The sequence below is a fragment of the Carcharodon carcharias genome, chromosome 4, assembly GCF_017639515.1.
Source record: "Carcharodon carcharias isolate sCarCar2 chromosome 4, sCarCar2.pri, whole genome shotgun sequence".
NCBI classification, from domain to species: Eukaryota; Metazoa; Chordata; class Chondrichthyes; order Lamniformes; family Lamnidae; genus Carcharodon; species Carcharodon carcharias.
Window position 1 is genome coordinate 188,527,968 of NC_054470.1, and position 23,435 is coordinate 188,551,402.

Here is a 23,435-nt window from a genome sequence, read left to right on the forward strand (position 1 = left end):
AACACCATGTAAATATTTACTACTTGAAGCCAGACGTGTGAGTTTCCTTTTATTAATGATGGCAGAGGAGAAAAGGGATGAAGTGGTGAAGGGGAGCAAGGTTGGTGGTGATGAAACCTTTGCACAGATCATTTTCCTTCACTGGCAGTAAGCTGTGAGATGCAGTGGTGTGCAGCAACTTGTGAGATGCCGCTAATGGCTAAGGGCAAACATGGTCAATGCCACAGTAACTTTGATGGCTACTAGCAGGGCATAGTGAGCAGTGCTGCAAGGTGTGAGGTCTTCCGCAATGAAGATGCAAATCTCTGAAACCATCTGCAGGGATAGGTACAGTCTCTTGTGGCACTGGTTCTCAGACATGCTCAGCTATCTTAATCTTCAGCAGCAGATCCTATACTGAGGGCATGGCCTTCATCCCTCTTTTTTGCTCTCCTCATGCCCAGTGCTCTGCCCTTCCTGTGGAGGATGATGCTTCTCATCGCCCCTGGAGCTGAAGTTTGAAAGTCTTGGTCCCATTGCTAGTTGCTGCCTTCAGTGCACTGAGGTTGCCTTCAGTTGTGGCTGGAAACCTTGCCCCCTTCTATTATACCCCCCAAGGTGCTAGAAAGCTAACAATCCCCCATGCTGCCCATGCACTTACTGCTCTCCCCATAAATTCTGGTGTCCTGATGGCACTTGTGTATCAATGACTGTGGCCCCCTCTACACTGTTCTCTCTTTCATGGGTGTATCTAATTTGTTGGCTTGCTCGTTACTGTGCTGCCTTCTCCAAGTACCTGGTCTGTCCAAAACACCACGTACAACCCTGCCAAAACTTGAACATGGCCCTCAGGGAGCTCACAATAAGCCATTTAAGAACTTGAATTGGCATCATTATCAGATCAGTGGGTTCTCAGGACTGCCCTGGAGTTAGCTGCTGACACCATGAACTACGACAGGAAACTATCATGCCAGCTGGCCGGCCCTCTGACTCTATGACATATTAAGGGGAACAGATAAGGTAGATGGAGAGAAACTATTTCTGCTGGTTGGGAAGTCAAGGACTAGGGGCCATAGTCCAAAATTTAGAGCCAGATCTTTCAGGAGTGAAATTAGGAACTATTTTTAAATGGTAAGGACAGTAGAAGTTTGGAACACTCTTCAACAAATGGCAATTGATGCCAGATCAATTGTTAAAATTTAATTTGAGATTGAAATATTTTTGTTAATCTAAGGTATTAAATGATATGGGGCAAAGTGGGTACATGGCGTTAGATCATAGGTCAATATCCTGGAGGTTACCATTGACCTGAAATTAAACTTAACCAGCCATATAAATACCGTGGCTACAAGCACAGGCAGAGGCTGGGAATTTTGCAGTAACTCACCTCCTGAGTCCCCAAAGCCTGTCCACTATCTACAAGGCACAAATCAGCAGTGTGATGGAATACTCTCCACTTGCCTGGATGAGTGTGGCTCCAACAACACTCAAGAAGCTTGACACCATCCATACCAAGATTAAAAGCGACAAGAGTCTTAAAATTAAACAAAGCCAATTTCATAGCTACAAGGGGAGAGCTAGCTAAAGTGATTGGGTAAATAGAGATAAATAAATAGTGAGAAACATTTAAAGAAACAATTCAAAATATCCAACAAAAACACATTCCATTGGAAAACAAACTCAACCACATAAACCCATCTGTGGCTTACTAGGGAAGGTAAGGATAGTTTTAGATTAAAAGAGGCTTATAAAGTTGAGAAGAACAGTAGTAAACCAAAGGATTGGGAGTGCTTTAGAATCCAGCAAAGGGCCAACAACAAGTTGATAAAAATGGAAAAAATAAAATGAGGTAAATTAGTCAGGAATATAAAAAGATTGCAAGAGTTTCAATAAGTATATAAAAAGCAGAGTAGTTAAAGTAAACTTTGGTCCCTTTGAGGCAGAGACAGGGGAAATTATCTTTTTTTATACATTGTGGTCACTACATTGCAGGGAGGGCATAATTGCACTGGAGATAGTACAGAGGAGATTAACAAGAATGTTGCCAGGGCTTGAAAATTGCAGCAATGAGGAAAGATTGGATAAGCTAGCGTTGTTTTCCTTCGGTCACCCCTCAGCCTCCTCTGTTCTAATTGAGCTGTACAAAATTATGAGGGGCCTAGATAAGGTAGACAGGAAAGACCTGTTTCCCCTATCTGAGGGATAGAAGAGTTAGATGGAACATGAGGAAACACCTTTTCACCCAGAGGGTGGTGGGCACCTGGAATTGACTGCGTAAATGGTGGTGAGGCTGAAATGCTCAACTGATGTGCTGTAACCTGCAAGGCTATGGATCAGGTGCTGGAAAGTGGGATTAAAATGAGCAGCTAGTTTCTTTTTCTTTCTCGTTTTTGGCTGGCAAAAACACACTGGGCTGAATGGCCTCTTTCTGCGCTGTACCTTTTTGCAGGTTCTAATGTCCATGGGATGTGGGTTTTGCTGGCTAGGCCAAAATTTATTGCCCATCCCTAATTGCCCCTGAGAAAGTGGTGGTGAGCTGCCTTCTTGAACTGCTGCAGTCCATCTAGTGTAGGTACACCCACAATCTGTTAGGGAGGGAGTTCCCAGGATTCTGACCCAGTGACAGTGAAGGAACAGTGATATGTTTCCAAGTCAGGGTGGTGAGTGACTTGGAGGGGAACTTGCAGGTGGTAGTGGTGTTCCTGCCTGTCTGCTGCCCTCATCATTCTAGATGGTAGCGGTCGTGGGTTTGGAAGGTGCAAAGGAGCTTTATTGTTTAATTGTCCCCATCATTCACAATTGGATGTGGCAGGACTGCAGAGCTTAGATCTGATCTGTTGGTTGTGGGATCGCTTAGCTCTGTCTATCGCTTGCTGCTTATGCTGTTTGGCATGCAAGTAGTCCTGCGTCATAGCTTCACCAGTTTGACACCTCATTTTTAAGTATGCCTGGTGCTGCTCCTGGCATGCCCTCCTGCACTCTTCATTGAACCAGAGTTGATCCCCTGGCTTGGTGGCAATCATAGAGTGGGAGAAATGCCAGGCCATGAGGTTGCAGATTGTGGTTCAGCACAATTCTGCTGCTCCTGATGGCTCACAGTTAGTCATGCTTGCCCAGTTCTAAGTTGCTGGATCTGTTCGAAATCTATCCCAATTAGCATGGTGGTACTGCCACACAATACGATGGAGGTATTTGTCAATGTGAATACAGGATTTTGTCTCCACAAGGACTGTGCAGTGGTCACTCCTACCACTACTGTCTTGGACAGATGCATCTGCAGGAGGCAGGTTAGTAAGGATGAGGTCAAGTATGTTTTTCCCTCTGATTGGTTCCCTCACTAACTGCTGCAGACCCAATCTAGCAGCTATGTCCTTTGGAACTTGGCCAACTCAGTCTGTAATGGTGCTACCAAGCCACTCTTGGTAATGAACATTGAAGTTTCCCACCCAAAGTACATTCTGTGCCCTTGCCAACCTCAGTGCTTCCTCGAAGTGTTCAACATGGAGGAGTACTGATTCATAAGCTGAGGGGAGGTGGTTTTTTGGTAATCAGCAGGAGGTTTCCTTGCCCATGTTTTGACCTGATACCATAAGAGTTCACGGGGCCTGGTGTCAATGTTGAGGACTCCCAGGGCAACTCCCTCCAACTTGTACAACACTGTGCCACCAGTCTGCTTGGTCTATCCTGTTGGTAAGACAGAACATACCCCGGCATGGTGATAGCAGTGTTTGGGACATTGTCTGTATGGTATGATTCTGTGAAGATGACTGTGTCAGGCTGTTGCTTGACTAGTGTGTGAGTCAGCTCTCCCAATTTTGGCACTACCCCAGACGTTAGTAAGGAGGAATTTGCAGGGTTAACAGGGCTGAGTTTGCCGCAGTCATTTCCGGTGCGTAGGTCGATGCCAGGTGGTCCATCTGGTATCATGGACTATGAGGAAATGGCAGAGACATTGAACAAGTACTTTGATCCAAATCTCTGAGAACTGGCACTCTGCTCTTACTTTTCTGCACCACTCCGGATACGTCCAATCCCAGTTTCTCCAGAAATGCAAAGCGTACCTGAAACAGAATTGCTTTTTCGTAGCGCTGGATCATTGGGGGTAGACAAGCCACACTCCCTTTTTAAAGCACTAGTGCCGTATTCTGATAAGCAAAGAGTTTAAATGTCCCAGAGCATCTTTTAGAAGCTATGGAGAGAAGTCAGGGTAGGTTGGGTGAGGTAAGAGGTAGGGTGGGTGAGCTAAGTGGGTAAGACGGGTGAGGTGAGGGAGTAGGGTGGATGAGCTAAGTGAGTAAGGGGGTAGAGTGGGTAAGGTAAGTGGGTTGGCTGGGTAAAGGGTTAGAGTGGCTAAGGGAGTAGGGAGGAGCTAAGTAGGTAAGGGTGGGTGAAGGAATAGGGTGGTAAGTGGGTAAGGGATAGAGTGGGTCAGGAGGGTGGCAGCCATGTAGGATGATGAGGTCAGGTCAGGCGGAGTTGGGGTGCTGGGCAGAGTGGGGTAGTGGGGAGTTGGGGTGGGTCAGATCGGGTTGAGTGGAAGTCGTTCTGTTGTATAGTTCTCCAGGAGTTAGATCAGGAGTTTTCTGTCTAATATTTCCTGGGTAATTATGCAGGTAAGTAAGTCGAAACTGCCCAAAGACTTCAACTCTAACTCAGAGTTGGAGACATTTTCATAGGATCCCGGGGAACAGGAAATTCAAATCCCGTAGCTCATCTTGGGGGATGACCACAGTAGAAGACACAAATTACACACCGGAAATAGAGGGAGGAACCTAAGGTGATTAATATTAGCAGAGAAAAAGGATTGGAGAAACTTAATGAACTGAAAGCTATCAAATCTCCAAGACCTGATGGCTTACAGCTTAAGGTTTTAGAAGAGGTAGCTGGAAAGATGGTGGATGCATTGGCTATGATTTGCCAAAATTTCCTAGATCCGAGAATGCTCCAAGTAGACTCCAGTATTCAAGAAAGGAGGGGAGAGTGAAAATAGGAAACTACAGGCCATTTAGCCTGCCACCAGTTGTTGGAAAATGCTGGGATCTATTATTAAAATAGCCTTAACAATACACTTTTGTCATCCTCACGTCATATGTTCGTGAACTTATGGAGACGATTGCGGGGGGGGGGGGGGGGGGGGGGGGGGGGATGCAGTCCTAGAGACATTGTAATTTCTGCACAGACAAGAACTAACTCATGTCTCTGGAAAGTCATTAAAATGTAAATTTCTGTGAATGGAGTGCGCTCCCTTGAAAAGGCTTTCTCTACACAATACCACTTGTGAATTTACAGCTCCTATTGTCTGGGTATTTACAGAAACTCAAATTTAACAGTCTCTCAGACTCACTGTCTGTGAACTGAAATCTAACAGAGGTATGAAGAAACCAGTTTATCACAAGCAGGTGTGAAAGGCCATCGTTTATTCTCCACTGTGCAGCTATGGCTTCTAACATCGTATCGTCTGAGTGGATAACAAAAGTACTGATCATGTACATGATTGAAACTGACTAGAGAAGAAATAGGAGGAGTACGTCATTCGGCCCCTCAAGCCTGCCCCGCCATTCAATAAGATCATGGCTGATCTGATCCAGGCCTCAACTCCTCTTTTGTGCCAGCTCCTTCAGTGCCTTCAACTCCTCGATATTTCAAAAACCTATCTACCGCCTCTTTAAAAACTTTCAGTGATCTAGGCTCCACAACTCTCTAGGGTAGAGAATTCCAGACATTTACTACCCTCAGAGAAGAAATTCCTTCACATCTCAGTTTTAAATGAGTGCCCCCTTATTCTGTAACTATGTCCCCTAGTTCGAGATTCCCTCAGTGAAAAAAATCTTCTCAACATCTACCATCAAGCCTCCTCAGAATCTTGTATGTTTCAATAAGACAACCCCTCATTCATCTAAACTCTAATGAATAAAGGCCTAACCTGTTTAGCCATTCTTGATAAGTCAACCCCTTCATCCCAGGAATCAGCCTAGTGAATCTTTTTTGAACTGCCTCCAATGCCAGTATATTCTTTCTTAAATACAGGAACCAAAACTGTACACAGTACTCCAGGTGTGGCCTCACCAACACCCTGTACAGTTGTAACAAGACTTCCTTATTTTTAAACTCCAACCCTCTAGCAATAGGCCAAAATTCCATTTGCCTTCTTAATTACTTGTTGCACCTGCATGCTAACTTTTTGTGTTTCATGCACAAGAACACCCAGATCCCTCTGTGCTGCACTTTTTTGGAGTCTCTCTCCACTTAAATAATAGTCTGCCTTTTGATTTTTCCGACCAAATTGCATAACCTCACACTTTCCTACATTAAACTCCACCTGCCAAGTTTTTGCCCACTCACTCAACCTGTCTATATCCTCTTGCAGATTTCTTATGACCTCAACACAACATGCCTCCCACATATTTTTGTATCATCAGCAAATGTGGATACATTACACTCTTCCCCCTCCTCCAAGTCATTAATATAGATAGTAAATAATTGAGGCTCAAGGACTGATCCTTGTGGCACTCCACTAGTTACGTCTTTCCAACCTGAAAAAGACCCATTAATCCCAACTCTCTTGTCCTCTGTGAGTTAACCAATTCTCAATCCATGCTAATACATTATCCCCAATACTGTGAGCTCTTATCTGTCACCTTCTTTATGGCACCTTATCGAATGCATTCTGGAAATCCAAATACAATGCATCTACCAGTTCCCCTTTATCAACTCTGCTTGTTATATCCACAAAGGACTCTATAGCAAATTTGTCAAACATGTTTTCCTTTTCACAAAACCATGTTGACTCTGTTTGATTGCGTTAAGCCTTTCTAAATGTTCTATTTCTTCCTTAATAATAGACTTGGACTCCAGCATTTTTCCAACAACAGATGTTAGGCTGACTGGCCTATAGTTTCCTGCTTTTTGTCTTCCTCCCTTCTTGAACAGGGGAGTACACATTAGTGGTTTTCCAAATCGCTGGGAGCCTCCCAGAATCCAGTGAATTCTAGAATATTATGACCAATGCCTCCACTATCTCTGCAGCCACTTCCTTTATAAGACACCTTATTATTCCAAAGATCAGCCAGGGGCAAGTTAGTTTGGAGGCTAACAGGACACAAAATGGACCATCCTCCAGCAAGAAGAAAGGAACGTTGCCTACTTCAAACAATCTTTGAATTGATTCAGGGAACAAGAGAGGGGCTAATTTGTCTTCGTCTGCAAGATTTATCTCTGCTGAATCTCTCCAAAACTTCACAGGTAAAACCCAGAGACTTTCAACCCCCATTTATCTTCAAAGAGCCATGAGAGAGAACCCTAAAGGCCTGTAACGCTTGCATCTTAAAGAACTAATTTAAACATGTGATATGCTTCTTCTTATGCAGCTAATAACCTAAGTGCATGCTTTATCTCTAGAATTCATCATTTCTACATGTTTGAGGAAGCGAGTGGCTTTGTTGAGTTTACATTTCGGGGTGTTGTGTGAATAACGTTTATCTTTTCTTCTGATTTAAACTTATCAAAAAGCCTGTGCTGTGTCAATTCCTTAAAGTCACAACACTCAACAAGTTTAAAACACTCCCTCTAAAATACATACCTTGTTGCAGACAACCAAGAGATGAGGACAAAGGGGAAAAGTTATCCCACCATCTCTCCCCATCCAATAACTTAGAAAATCATAGTATGATCAGGCAAGGTCAACATGGTTTTAAAAATGGGAAACTGTGTTTGACAAATCTGCTCGAATTTTCTGAGGATGTAACTTATAAGAAAAGTAAAAGGAAAACAGTAGATACTTGGACTTCCAAAGACGTTCGATAAAGTGCCAAACAAAAGGTTAAAACGCAATATTGGGGCTCATGGAGTTAGCAGTAATATCAGCATGGATGCAGGATTGGTTAATGCACAGGTAGTGATAACTGGAGCATTTTCAAGTCGCCAAGCTGTAACTAGTGGAATGCCACTAGAATAAATGTTAGGGCCTCAGCTACTTACTGTCTAAGTCATTAACATAGACTAAGGGACCAAGAGAAATGTATCTAATTATACTAACAATACAAACTTAGGTATTAATGCAAGTTGTGTGAAGGGGCTGCAAAAAGCTACAGACAGATTAAGTGAATGGGTAACAAGATGGCAGGTGGAGTATTGCGCGGGAAAGTGTGAGTTTATTCACTTTGGTAGTTAAAATAGAAAGCAGAATATCGTTAGAAGGTGGATACTTTAAATTTTAATGTTCAGAGGGACTTTGGTGTACTTGTATAAAGGAACACAAAGTTAGCACGTAGAGACAGCAAGCAATTAGGAAGAAAGCAGCACATTGGCTTTTATTGCAAAGGGTTTGTTTGGAGTGCAAGAACAAGGAGGTCTTGGTACAATTGTACAGGGCGTTAAGTGAGACTATACCTGGAGTACTGTGCGCAGTTTTAGTCTCCGTATCTAAGGATGGAAATACTTACCTTGGAAGCAGTACAGCAAAGGTTCAGTCGATTTGCTCCTGGAATGAGAGGTTCGCTGAATGATGAGATGCTGAGTAAATTGGGCCTCTATTTTCTGGAGTTTAGACAAGAGGTGACCTCATTGAAACATAAAAGTTCTGAAGGGGCTTGACAGGACAGATATTGAGAGATTGTTTCTCTTTTATAGGGAACCTGGGACATGGGTGAAACAGGATAAGGAGTTGATCTGAGAGGAGGAGAAATTTCTTCACTCAGAGGGTTGTGAATTTTTGGAATTGTCTACCCAAAGAAATGTGGATGCTCCATCACTGAGTGCATTCAAGACTGAGATCAACAGAATTTTGATCTCTCAAGGCTTATGAAGATTGGGCAGGAAAGTGGAGTTAAAGCAGAAGTTCAGCCATGATCATATTGACTGACTGAGCAGGCTAGAGGAGTTGAATACTCCTGCTCATATTTCATAAATACTTATGTTCTTAAATCACTTGCCTGGCATCCCATCCACAGCCTTAAACATTCACTCCCTCTACCACCGGCAGAGAATGAAGCTGTGCATATCATCTACAAAATGCACTGCAGCAAGGCATCCTTCGACAGCATTTTCCAAACCCATAATCTCTACTGTCTACAGGAGCAAGGGCGGCAGATGTATGAGAACATTACCACCTGCAAGTTCCCTTCCAAGTCAGGCACATCTTAACTTTAAAGTACATTTCCACTATCACTGGGCCAGAATCCAGGAACTCCCTTCCTGTGGGTGTGCCTACACCTCATGGGCAGTAGTAGTCCAAGAAGGTGGCTCACTACCACCTATTCCAGAGCAACTAGGGATGGGCAATAAATGCTGGCCTTGCCAACGATGTTTACATCCTATGAACTAATTTTTAAGAAGCCATGATCTCATTAAATGGTGGGTGCAAGGGCCTAAGTGGTCTACTCCTGTTCCTATGTTCCTAATCTGACTCTTACTGCCTTTGAGAGTTAGGTCTGGAAAGGCAACTTGTTAAAGGATCAGCTAGGCATGGGAATGGAAGGATAATAGGGTCGGAACTCTACAAGTGTGAATCAAATGGAATGGAGGTAACTTCTTCATCTAAACTTTCTGACTCTGCAAGCTTGTTGGTGTGACTGGAAGCTGAACACACATGGTAAGAATGAATAAGGCCTTCACATCGCCATGATTATCACAAACGTACAGTGACACCTCATCTTTTAATTTTTCGATCAACCATCATTATCCTAAGAACAAGTTTACCAACTTTGAAAATCCAACACTGCAATATTATACACTTGAAATACAATTGCAACAATAGTAAAATATTTTACAGTACAGAATGATATTTCAAGTCTCAACAGGATAACCACATTCAATTTAAGGAAAACTTTACAATTTCCCTTAGAAAAATCTAGTATCCCTTCTGCTGCCCTAACTTAACTTTAGGGGGGAAAAAAGTGGATGACTTTTTTCTTTAAAACGCAGCCTGGCTTTTTAAAATGATCAAAATTTAATGTAATCATAAATAAGAACAAAGATGGAGTAAAACCCAGTCAGTAATCTTTCAAACAGCGCAGCCTTCAATTTGATTTCGACTCCTTTCAGGAATTACGCATTGAATTACATAATATTTTACAACACAGAAAGAGGCCACTTAGCCCATTAGGTACACGCCAGTGCTTATGGTCCACATAAGCCTCCTCCCATCTTACATCATGGACAAAGCAATGGAATAGTTGGAATATTTACCAGCAGAAGGCTTAAAACTCTCAATACAGACAACTAATTTTATGTATCCCAATCAATCTGGTGAGGTGTCATTTGAAAGATCTTGTCTCAGAAGAATACTTAGAAAGCAATGATTTATATTAATCTATCATCTACAATTTTACAAACAAAATGTCTTTGTATTCAGTATCATTCAGCTCCCAGAACTACAACATAGTGAAAAAATGGGAAAGAACAGTAAGTAATTTATACAAGCATAATAGGAAAAATCCATTAAAATTAAAATCATATTTAACAATGTTGAATAATCTAGGTTGAGAAAAATGGATATCATCTCTTTGGAGAATTCAGAATAAAAATTGAAAGACAATAATACATAAGTGAAAACATCTCTATGAAGCACAGAAAAGTCAAAGATTAAGAGAAAGATTTTCAATTCTCGAGAGTGATTTGTGACAATTAAATGTCACCTAATATTAGCTTACAGAACTGGAAAAGCAACATATAGAGAAATGTACAAGACATTATCAACAAAATTTTGAAATCACTCAGTTTTTGAGATTTATTTGATTTAAGTATAAGCAGCAAAAATCTTTGGAACTATCAGGGGATTACCCAGTTACTGTTCACAGAACATAAATACTTCTCAACCTGAGGTCACATCTCATGAGGGACATCTTCATGGTTAAGTTGTGACATTCAGCTTATAAATGATTTTTTTCCCTCTTCCAAAATATGACAACCAACACTGGTATTTCTTAAAATGTTAATAAATATTTGTTTGTGCATGTAACTTTCAGATTCATGAGCAGCAAAGTAAGGCAAGTAGTGTTTCAGCACTAGAAGTCCAATACTTGTAGTTTTTGCAACTGCTATTGTGGTAGTCATCTTTTGTGTATAATGGACTCAACTAATCTCTGTAGTTACAGTCCTTCTCACTTATCTTGAATGCCTTTATGTCAATGTCGCATCTATATCAACATAAATATTCCAGGCGTTCTTGTTCCTTCTCTGCACACTGATATCAAATACTTGCCACATACATTTTTTCCCTATTCATTAATAAGATATGGGTGTCACTGACAAAGCCAGCATTTATTACCCATCCTTAATTGGTCTTAAGGAGGTGGTGGTAAGCTGCTTTCTTGAGCCGCTGCAGTCCAAGTGGTAGAGATATTTAGGAACGGAGTTCCAGGATTTTGATGTCAACCTCAACAAATTCTGGCAGGCTTAATTTCATAAAATGTATCATCCATGTCAACAGGCCCTGATCTTCACTTGTGACATTAGTGAGTGTGATACATTTTTATTAGGCCTATAAATTAGCCATGTTGTGAGTGCTCATCACAGTTTGCTTAAGATAGATACCAAGACTGGAATTAAACATAAAATTAACTTGAGAATGCTTGAAGATAACACTCCAGCAATCAAAGCAATTCAGAATGGAAACTCCAGAAAAGAAATCTGTCTAGAAAAGAAATTTGCCACAGAAGTCTGTGAAGCATAACAGCCTACATAGCTGGTGGAAATCTGACAAACACAAAGCAGGATCACGCACACTGGCAGATAAAGAAAACAAAACTGCAAAATACGATGGTGCTTTAGCCAGGTGGTTTAGTGAAAAACCCAGCATCACAATTCATCGTGGTATGTTATTGAAAAGGCCCAGGTTTTTCCTGATCAGCTGGACGTGGAAAATTGCGATGCCAGAAATGGGTGGTTTAGTCGTTTCAAGATCCATCATGATGTTGTCTATAAGAAAATTTGCAGTGACGGTAAATGTGCAGAATGGTCTGATATCGCTTTGACGAGCGGAGGATCCGTCTCCATGAAATTATGAAGGACTGATCACCTTTATAATGCCAATGAGACAAACCCTACTATACTAAGGGACTGTACTTGGGGATAAGCACCAAAGACCACGTTTTAATTCTCATCATCACAATGTCACAGGAATAGATAAGCTTCAGCTCCTCATAATGAGAAAGCAAAAATATCCACAGTGCTTTAAAAATGTTAAACATAGTTGAGTGCAAGGCCAATGCCAAAGCCTGTGTGATACTTGATATTTTTACAAGTTGCATCCACTCAACTAAAAGATTACAACATTGTTGTGCTTTATGCCTCAAAGATGTGCAGAGCTTATGCATCAGCTTCTATGTGCATAACAGCAGTTTTACTCAGCTTTTAAAATGCTCTCTCATGCTTAACAGTTGCTTGCCTACAGTTTAGTTACTTTTTCTCAGTAACCACACCTAGGGGTTGATACTGCAACACTTGCAAAAGATCATGTCATTACTTCAGTAAAGAGAGGCCAAAATGACTGCCAAGAAGCTGAGGAAGCCAAAATTGATGAAGAGTCCAACAAAGTCAAATTTGTCACGTGATTTGCAAGGAATAATTTAGCATGTGTGCAGAGCTGGAGCCATTTATTTTTCAATCAGTCATCATCAGTGATGGAAGCAGCTAAGTATTTAGATAAGCTACACAAGTTATGATCCACAAAGAACACTTGTCATGTCATAGAGTCATATGGCTTTTTAAAAGATAAAATAACTTAATATAAACAATAATGTAAACAGAAATGTAGCATTCAGAAATTCTGTGTTGATTTTATTTGTGTATTATGCCGGTTTATGTCAACAAAATTAGAATGGTCCTCATGATGTCAATTTAAGTGGGTAGCACTGTACATGTGCATAATCTTAAATTTATAGAAGCAAGTATTTCAGTAAGCTACACAGGGTATCAAGTTCAACGAGCTACTGTTGCTTATAACGAGATGGGAAGGAACAATCGATTATATCATTCTGTTACGATTTGCCTGGTATGAAACTGATTCGGAAATGTCATTCAAAGCTTTTGCAAAATGTGTATGGTCCCTTGTGACAATTTTGTAACCAACAGTGGATTAAAGTTTAATTTACGTGGAAATCATATGAATATTTTACAGCAACTACCTTGGTGGGGGGGGGGAGGGGGGCAAATAAAATATATCTTCAGACAGTGTAGAACAGATTACATAAAAATAAGTCCTGCTTGAGATATGCTAAATAAAACTTGATTCTTTTGTTGTACCCCAATCCAGACTTTTCCCACATATACTCCACAACGTTAGAACTATCAACAGTTAGATGCTTAGAAAAGGTGTCAATTGAAACTAGTGCATCATGCATCAAGTTTTCGGATAGTCTTTTCCAGCTTCCTTTTAAACATGATCAATCTCAAAACAAATGACATACTTTTAAAATTTTCTTTTCTCTACAAACAGATATGCCACATTTAAATACCTGAAGTGGATCTGCAGTGTGAAGAGTTCTCCTGACCATCTGTGTAGGGAGTTGGTGGAGTATAGTTAGCTATCTCCAGTTTACTGACAGTGGATGGTGGTGTTGGTGGGGGTGGTAATAATGTACTGTTTGGGCTATTGATATCACCTTCTGCCACCAGAGTCAGATCAAATGCATTTTCGTCCTCATAAGGTGGTACAGTTTCCAACTGCCAGTCTCCAGACCGCTTTTCCCACCTTTGTTCATTGACATGTGGAATAGGAGATACTGGCACATAGAAAGGTGCATCATTTATCTGCTTAGTATCTGGCCTTACATAATCGGGTGGCACTAATACAGGTTGTTGACAGCTAGCGTGTTGAGTTGTTGGCTTGGCTTTCATGTTGTTGGAGTTTTCGTTGAAATTCAGTGCAGATGAGATAGCTGTGCTGGAGTCCGTATACTCTAATTTATCAGAGTGCTGTGCTGACATTACATTCCTGTGTGCAGTTTGGCTTTTTCCCTCTTGCTTTCTACCATTTCCTTTACTTGCTGAAGGTGTGGAAGAGTCAGGTTCAAATATGGGTGGCTTGAGGCGTAGAAAATCTGGAAGTACAAGATCTTCTTTCTTCAGAAGCCCACGTTGATCATTCACTCTATTACTCTGAGCTTTGGATAGAAGGTCAAAAAATTCTGCCATAATATAAAGTAGAAAAATGAAAATTTAATAAGGTAGCCATTTACTGTATTAATTCTTTAAGAGGCTGTACTTCTTAAAAATATAACAGTTTACATTTGAATTAAAGTCTATGGGCAGAATTTTACGACAGTAGGGTTTTACGTTCCTGCTGTCGTCAATGGCATTTATAACAGCCAGCCGCATTTTACAGCCCCATCCCCGCTGAAACGGGGCCGTAAAATTCTGCCCTATATGTTATTTTTCATGGGCAGAGGGTCGAGCTTGAGGTGTAACACATTCAGGGATAGCTTACATGCATATCAATATGGTGCTTTATTCATTTATCTTCAATGTTCAACTTAGAAAAGCCTCTGAGGTTACCTTTCAGCCACAGAGCCAAATATTATTTTACTTAAAGGTATACAGTTCAGTGGAAGGGAGAACAGTTCCCCAGAAGAGACAAGGAAAAGAACTGTATCTTTGAGAGAAGTTTTGTTAATCAAGTAAAGCCTCAAGATTGAACATAACAGAAAATACAGTGTCCTCATCCTTCTCCATCCAAGTTACCATCCACCTGAGCAAGGACCTCCATCCACCTCAAACCGGCAGATCCCAGCCCTGAACCAGATCCAAAGTTTGGCACTGGTGGAATTCAAGAAAAAAAGTTCTCCTGCTTGTTTGATAGTCCTAGGAAAATAGTTTGTAGTAGATAAGCAGGAGAACCCTTCAGTAAGTCACCTTTTATAATTGTAAAGCTACATAATAGATACATACTATATGGAGAGAAAGAAAGAGAGAAAGGAAGAGAGAAAGAAAAAGAGAAAGAGAGAATGAGAGAGAGAAAGAAAGGAGGATGAGTGAAGAAAGATGGCTTATTCTACATCAGGGGCAGGATTTCTCCCTCAGCGTGCAGGGGCAGGCCCAACACGCCAATGCGTAAAATGATGCATGATGACGCCGGGCGTGCGCCCCGACGTCACCACGATATTTTGTTCGGTGAGTGCACGCCGGAGTCAACTATGTGCCCGCCGAAATGTAAACGGTCCATTAGAAATTAATTGAACCACTTGTGAACGCTGCCCATCGAACCTTAAGGTTGGTGGGCAGATGAAAAGCTCAAGTGCCTTTGTGTTTTTCAGGAAACCTCGACCATGAGTGGGATGAGGCTTCCTGAAGCTTTTATTAAATAAGTAAATAAATTTTCATAAATAGAAAAACATGTCCCCTCTCATGTCACACAGTCACATGAGGGGACATGTTTAAATAAATTTTTAAATCATTTCTTTAATTATTTTAATATCCATTCAATCTCCCTGAGGCAGCTCTATGCCTCAGGGGAATTGCTGCGCTCTTTCGCGCGCATCTCTGGCTCCGACTCTCCCTCCTCCCTCCACCCGCACAGGTAGCGCTGAGCCTTAATTGGCCCGCCCATGTAAAATGGCGGCACGGAGCCGTTTGCTGGCGGTGATCGGCTCCACGCCCACCCACTCATACCCAGCCTGCCCGCCCGTCATAGGGAAAATCCTGGATTTTCTTGGATCAAAAAAGGGGGGAAAAAAAGGATTTACATTTATATAGCACCTTTCCTGACCACAGGACATGCCAAACTACTTTACAGCCAATGAGGTACTTTTGAAGTGTAGTCACTGATGTTGGAAAGATTGTTCAAAGTAGCAAAAAAATGATAGGATGCAACTTCACAAACTACGACTTTCTCATGAAGAAAGACTCCAATCTCAAGACATCATGTGTTTTTCTACAGGAAAGCAAAAAGAACTTTTGTGTGCAAGTTACAGTGAGCCACTTGTTTAATGATGAATGGCATTGACAAGACACCTGAAGCAGGTTTTTGGCTCTGTTATATGGCCAGCAAATACAATGCCATCACTTGAATTTTAGCAAAGTGCTCAAATTATGGACGTAACATATGTCCTTCCAAACTTGAAATATTTGCTGGAGAAATAGCCTAAGTTTTAGAATACCAAGATAAAACAATTGTGATTACATGTCAACCATAAGTGGGAGCAATTTAAGATGATGAATTAGGAACATCACAGAAGAAATTTATTACACATTAAAGTATGCTGGGTTCAGTGGAACTTGTTCTGTGTGAGAGGGCCAATTTTTCCAAATAGGACTGATGGATCACTAGAATGGCATGGAGACTTCATAATTTAAATTCTAAACAAAATGAAAGGCAATATATGTTTTTAAAAATGCATTAGCTTCCTTCGTAATTTACTTTTGAGGTAGTTCTTCATGCCACTAGGAATGTGCATTAGAACAAACTCAAATGTTCTCTGTCTTTCAGAGGTTTGATTAAATTGAATCTTAACTGGCTGTATTTATGCTTCAACACCAAAACTTAAGCTTTTTTTGTGCGCAGAACTGCTCTTCTCCTCCAGTGAATGTTAGACCTAATATCGCAGCTGAAATTAAGCTTAACCAACACATCTTTACTATACTTGACAACAGTACACATCACAATTATGCTGATTCTGCAGGTGCAACCACTAAAACTTTCTTCAGAATCTTGGTTATTCGCTTCTCTGAATTGTTTTACCCCCTCGCTTCATTCCTAATTTTTAAAACTCTCTCAAAGCTTCAAAAGTACCATAACATGCTTCAAGACATGTTTGGTAAGAAGCTGTTAGGCTAATGTTCTCTGGATTATTAGTCCACTAAGTAATTTACCTTCTACTTCATCCATATTTAGCTTTGGCTGTCTCTTTTTGTTTGTAGTTTGAATTATATCTTTTTTCGAAGGCCGTGCATCTTTAGAAGATTTTCCATTTCCTCTCACTGTAAAAGGTTTTTCCACAGGTCTTCCATCCTCCTGGTGTTGATAAAATTGGTGAGTATAAATTAGAGATAGGTTATGTTGCATCTAAAAACATCATCAGAATATATTAACATAATTTGAGGCATTAACCAGCAGGAGGCAGCCAAAATGAAATATAGCTGAAGAACAGGGCAAATTATTTACTGGACCAGTAATTGTAATAATAAAATTGATGAGTATAAATGAAAGATATTATATATTGCACACTAAGACATCAGCAGAATATGTTGATTTAATCAAAGGACATAGTAGCTGCCAGTGCAACTATTTTCCTGTATTTTGCTACCTTTTTTCTAATTATTTTTCTGCAAATGTCAATGGCAGAATAATATTTTTATAGCATATAAAAAGGTAAAAGTTTACCTTTACACCATGTTGATGTGCGCCAACATTAGAAGAGCCCATTTTTCCTCCTGCAAACTTCTCTCTGTCTGTAAGTAAATAGTGTAATGCTACATGCATGATTAAATGACGAGAAGAAAGATTCAGTGATACTCAGCTGTTGGTTTTACTTTGATAATTCGGATGACTATTAAAATTTATTGCGATGTGACAGGTGATGTGTGCTCGCAGACCAAATCCACAAGGGAAACTTGGCTACGCTATCACAACGGTTTTGCAGTTTGTATTTATTACAAGAAGATTTTTGGATTGAATTCAGAAGTAATGAGTCCACTAACAACTTAGAGATTTTAAAAATTAAATTAAAATATTAACAAAAGAAAAAATTTCAGACACATTCATAATATTACAGTTACTTGATATAACAAATCCCAAAACTCCTAATTAACCTGACTCCCACACCTGACACCCCCCTTTAAGGCAACAGTCCAAAATAGATTTTAAATTTAAATAGACAATTCAGCAAGGTTACCACAGCACCCACTTGACTGTGAATTTTCAAAGGCTTTAGATATTGGACACAGCGGACTCATACAAGAGAGGCTAGAGGCTGTTTTACACCAGGTGTACTTTTCAAGATTTTACATTGCCACCCCGGCATAAGCTTCCATCCTTCTTTATACATGGTTCTCTCTCTTTAATGTGTAAAATTCCACTCTACATGTCTTCAGAAATTTAATTTTCCCATAATATAAAAATATTTCATGGTGTCAATATGGCCTCTTTCCCTTTGGGAAAAAATACACATAATAACCTTGCCCCAGTTATCTTGTTATTTGTAAACATCCTACCATTCTTATAAAAATCAAACAACCCCTTAATTTAACTAAAAATGCAAATTTCATTCACATCTTATCTGTGAAACCATCATCCCTACTTGTTCATCTCCATTTCAAAAGTGTGCTTTATACCTAACTCTTCTGATCATTTCAACCCTGCAGTCTATCTGACTCTAATTCAATTAAATCAGTCGCACAGACAAGAACCATCTACACTCAAACCCATAAGCCTATAATAATATTATGAAAAATAGTATAGGGCCTGATAATCTACATCCCAGGGTCCTAAAGGAGGTGGCCATGGAAATAGTGGATGTGTTGGTTGTCATCTTCCAAAATTTTATAGATTCTGGAACAGTCCCGGCAGATTGGAGGATGGCAAATGTAACCCCACAATATAAAAAAGGAGGGAAGGGAAAACAGGGAATTACAGACTGGTTACCCTAACACCAGTGGTAGGAAAAATGTTAGAGTCTATTATAAAGGATGTGATAACAGGACACTTAGAAAATACCAACGGGATTAGACAAAGTCAACATGGGAAATCATGTTTGACAAACCTACTGGAGTTCTTTGAGGACGAAATTAGCAGAATAGATAAGGGAGAACCAGTGGATGTGGCATATTTGGATCTTCAGAAAGCTTTAGATAAAGAGCCACATAAGAGGTTAGTGTGCAAAATTAAAGCACATTAGATTAGGGGTAATATCTTGGCATGGATGGAGAATTGATTAGCTGACGGGAAACAGGTGAGGAATAAATGAATCTTTTATGGAATGGCAGGAACCACAGGGATCAGTGCTTGGGCCCCAGCTATTCATAACATATATCAATGATTTGGATGAGGGGACCAAATGTAATATTTCCAAGTTTGCTGACAACACAAAACTAGGTGGGAATGTGAGTGGTGAGGAGGATGTTAAGAGGCTTCAAGGTGATCTAGACAAGTTGAGTGAATGGGCAAATACATGGCAGATGCCATATAACGTAGATAAGTGTGAAGTTATCCACTTTGGTAGAAAAAACAGAATAACAGAATATTATTTAAATGGTGATAGATTGGGAAATGTTGATGTACAAAGGGACCAGGGTATCCTTGGATACCAGTCACTGAAAGCAAGCATGTAGGTGCAGCAAGCAGTTAAGAAGGCAAATGGCATGCTGGCCTTCATTGCGAGGGAACTTGAGTACAGGAGCAAGGATGTCTTACTGCAGCTGTACAGGGCCTTGGTGAGACCACACCTAGAGCAGTGTGTGCAGTTTTGGTCTCCTTACCTAAGAAAGGATATGCTTGTTAAAGAGGGAGTGCAGCGAAGGTTCATCAGACTGATTCCTGGGATGGCAGGATTGTTATATGGGGGGAGATTGGACTGACTAGGCCTGTATTCACTGGAGTTTAGAAGCATGAGAGGGGATCTCATTGAAACATATAAAATTCTGACAGTGCTGGGCAGACTGGATACAGTGATGATATTTCCTCTGGCTGGGGGCTCTAGACCAAGGGGTCGCAATCTCAGGATAAGTGGTAGGCCATTTGGGGAAGAAATGAAGAGAAACGTCTTCACTCAGAGGGTGATGAACCTGTGGAATTGTCTACCAAAGAAGGCTGTGGAAGGCAAGTCACTGAATATATTTAAGAAAGAAATAGATAGATTTCTACAATCTAAAGGCATCGTGGGGTATGGGGAGAGAGCGGGAGTAATACGTTGTGATTGAGGATCATCCATGATCATAATGAATGGCAGAACAGGCTTGAAGGGCCGAATGACCTACTCCTTCTTCTATTTTTCTATGTTTCTAATAAGTATTTTTTAAAAACCTGCTTCAGGTAGATGCAAGTTTTTCCTCCCTGACATACCACAGTTTCAGAAATAAATACCTACCGTATTGGTTCTTTACCCAAGTTATCAATTAGTATTCTGTCCCATCAGTTTAACAGGTAGGTTTTTATAGTGAGGCCAAAGAAATATGGAACTGAAGATCAATGAATTGCCAGATTTTCATATACGATGAACAAGAATCTGATGTGTAGTTAAGAGAGCAGAATGAGCATAAGGGATGGAGTGTCATTGGGTAGCTTCCAAGCAGGATTGAGGGATTGGGTGCCAAGGGGCAGCAGCACTTGGGCTGATGATGATGCTAGGTAGTGTGCTGCAGAAGAAAGCAGTGTAGGAATGATAGAACGGTTGCCACCATGAAACAACAGTGTGGAGCTCTGAGTACAGGATTGCGGCGGCGGAGGCGGGGGTCAGCAGGGGGAAGAGGAAGCTTTAATGATTCCAGGCAGGAGTGCAGGGCAGCAGCAAAGAGGGACTGAATGAAGGGGATGGTGTACTGCATCAAGTCAAGATAGAAAGAGGGCTATCATAGTGAACTAAAAAAGTAGTGAGGGAAGTGTTGCTATAGTCAGCAGCACTGAGGAGTGCGACGTCCAGACAACAGCATAACAGACTGAGGAGCTCTGCAGGGAAGCAACAGGTTAATTAAGTGAAGGAGGTCACTTTTTTAAAAAAGAGAATCGAAATTCCCATGACATTGGTCACAGAATGATCACAACAGTTGTGAATGAGGTGAGCTGATGCAGGTGTCACAACAGCAACTTCAAAGCTTAAATCAAACCTCAGGCGGCTGACAAAGTTCAGGCTTCAGAGAGCAAAATTTACTGAATGCATTTTCAGGAAGTTGGGCTGAAATATGGTTTTACATACTCTATGGGTTATAAATTGTATCTTTTTATTTGTGTGTAGTGAGCTAGATGAAGAAACAAATGCTGGACCAAGAATCTTAAAATAAAAATACTGCATGACTTTATTCATTCCCTTTTGCCTTCCTTTGACACTAGCTTTTGCTCACAGTTAATTGGTTCCAAAAGATCTTTTAAGTCTCTAATTGATAGTTTTCATTTCTGCTTTTCATTGGTATATTCTTTATCTGTTTTATTGCAATTTGTTGTTCTTTTATGAATATGAAATTTAAACCCCTCAGGTGGGAGACAAAAATATTTTGCATATACATATGTATGGTACCTAAAGGGATACCAGAAATATTCCAAACAGAATGAAAGATAGATGCAAGAAGTTTATATACTACATGTACACACATTCAGCAAACCCAGTTAAATGAATAACAGATGAAGCAATAATCATTTAACAAAATGAAATTTTCATGTATAAATTTATTTCCTATCTTTTCCAATGATAGTTGTGATGTTACATGCATTGCAAAAGTCTGCACTTATTAATTTAAAGCAATGTGTTAAGATCTCTTTGCCAATCAATGTGACAAGTATTTTTATTCAGCTAAAACTGCCTCAATAAGTGCTAATGCTCAAGCTTTGTGATGTTTATCATATTACCTAAGTTTTAACAATGCAAAAACAAATTGGCATGTTTTTGAAAGTCTTTTTGTAAAAGAATTGAATGTTTTAAAAAACAATTTAAGTCATTTAAAAAAATAAATGTGTTGTACTGTAATGCACGCATTGTAATGAAGCAAAGCACACAAATATACTTTTGGTTATCTATAACAACTGTATGGTCTTTTTACACGATTGTATTTGTGATCCAATTTGCATTCTAATCACTAGCTTCTTGCCAAGCTGGATTCAAACAATCAGAACTGATAAAATAACTGGTTGGTTAAATAATCAAAATTACTTAGTAAAATCATTAATTGCTAAACTGTTTTGCACATAATTACATGCTATAGAAGAGAAAAATAAATAATTGAGGGGAAAAATGTACATCGCATATATCATGCTTACCTTTTTCCTTAACATACTCTGCAACATCCAGAACAACACGCTGTCCATCGAGATTAGAGATGGGAACTCCAAGATCTAAAGCTTCTGATTCCCCATTCTATGAAATATGAAGAACACAAAATATGCTTCTCAGTGTAAACTATAAACAAAAGGGAAGGGAAGAAAGTTACACAGGGATACAGAAAATGAGTTATGGAAGAGAAAAAAACTTGGTCTATCTTTGTCTCCTTATCCTGTAGGCTCAAATGCTCACCCTCGGTTTTTATTGGATTCAAATTTCACCACCTGCCATGGCAGGATTTGAACCCCGGTCCCCAGAGAATTATCCTGGGTCTCTGGAATACTAGTCCAGTGACACTACTACAATGCCACCTCTCCTCCTGCCATGGAGAATGCACCAGTTAATGGTGACTGACAGTTAAATTTCAAACAATGCTTGGCAGTTAAAACAGGCAGCTTGACTCTGATAGGTCAAGGGGTTGCCCTGAGGAATGAACCAGTAAATGGCTATCAATTTATTTTGTTTAGCTGATTCTATGTCTTAGGTTGAGTAGGTAGCTGGTGGCCACCTTCTTGAACTGTTGCTATATGTATGAGAAAGACAATGCACACAGCCAAGGAGTTCCAGGATTATTTTGCTAGTAATGATGAAGGAATGATGATATTAATCCAAGTTTGGATGATATGACTTCAAGGTGATGGTGTTCCCAGTTACCTGCTACTCTGGGTGTTGGAGGTAGCTTGTTTGAGAGATGCTGCCGAAGAGGCTTTGTTAAGTTCCGGCAGTACAGATCAAGTATACTGGGGCCACAGTGCTCCAGAGAGTGGATGTTTAGGCTAGTGAAATGCCAATCAAGTGGACTGCTTTGACTGGATGATGCTGAGTTTCTTAAGTGTTGCTACAGCTACACCTATCCACGCAGGTGGAGGGTACTCCATCACATTCCTGACTTGCGCCCTGCTTGGGAGTCAGGAGGCAAGCTACAGAATAGGCAGCGTCTGACCTACTCTCATAGCCATGGCATATATGGCTGGTCCAATTGAGTTTCTGGTCAATGGTGATCGCACCCACCTCTCACCCACCCAGACATTGATAGTAGGGCACTCAGTAATGGCAATGCCATTCAATGTAGTAAGGAAGCTTTTAGGTTACGTCTTGCTGTAGATGATCATTCCTGGCACTTGTGTTTGGACTATACCTTGCTATTTTTTGGGTTAAGCCAGGACGTTAAGCAGGTCTTTTAGTGTGTGGGCAAGGACTGCCTCATTTGCTTGAAATTTGCTTACTTTAATATATTAATTCTCGGGATATGGGCATTCCTGGCAAGGCCTGGGTTAACTGCCCATCCATAGATACCCATACAGTTGCACCTATCCAAGATAATGGAGAGTACTCCATCACATTCCTTGTGCCTTGTTTGTGGTGAGATTTAGGGAATCAGGAGGCAAGCCTCTGACCTGCTCTCATAATCGTGGCATATTTGGCTGGTCCAGCTGAGTTTCTGGTCAATGTTGGACTCCCAACAACCACCACCACCACCACCACCACCCCGGCAAA

The 23,435-nt window shown here is 40.6% G+C and overlaps 1 protein-coding gene across 3 annotated transcripts in view; it reads right to left on the minus strand.

Moving 5' to 3' along the window:
• Positions 1 to 23,435, minus strand: part of rgs12b (regulator of G protein signaling 12b) — a 273,901-nt gene that overhangs the window by 29,144 nt on the left and 221,322 nt on the right. For all 3 annotated transcript variants that reach the window (XM_041185750.1, XM_041185752.1, XM_041185751.1), the window contains 4 exons: positions 21,878 to 21,974; positions 17,297 to 17,364; positions 16,786 to 16,927; positions 13,434 to 14,105 (listed from right to left, as the gene is read on the minus strand). In XM_041185750.1, coding sequence (XP_041041684.1) covers positions 13,434 to 14,105; positions 16,786 to 16,927; positions 17,297 to 17,364; positions 21,878 to 21,974 — 979 coding nt within the window. The remainder of the gene's footprint in view (positions 1 to 13,433; positions 14,106 to 16,785; positions 16,928 to 17,296; positions 17,365 to 21,877; positions 21,975 to 23,435) is intronic.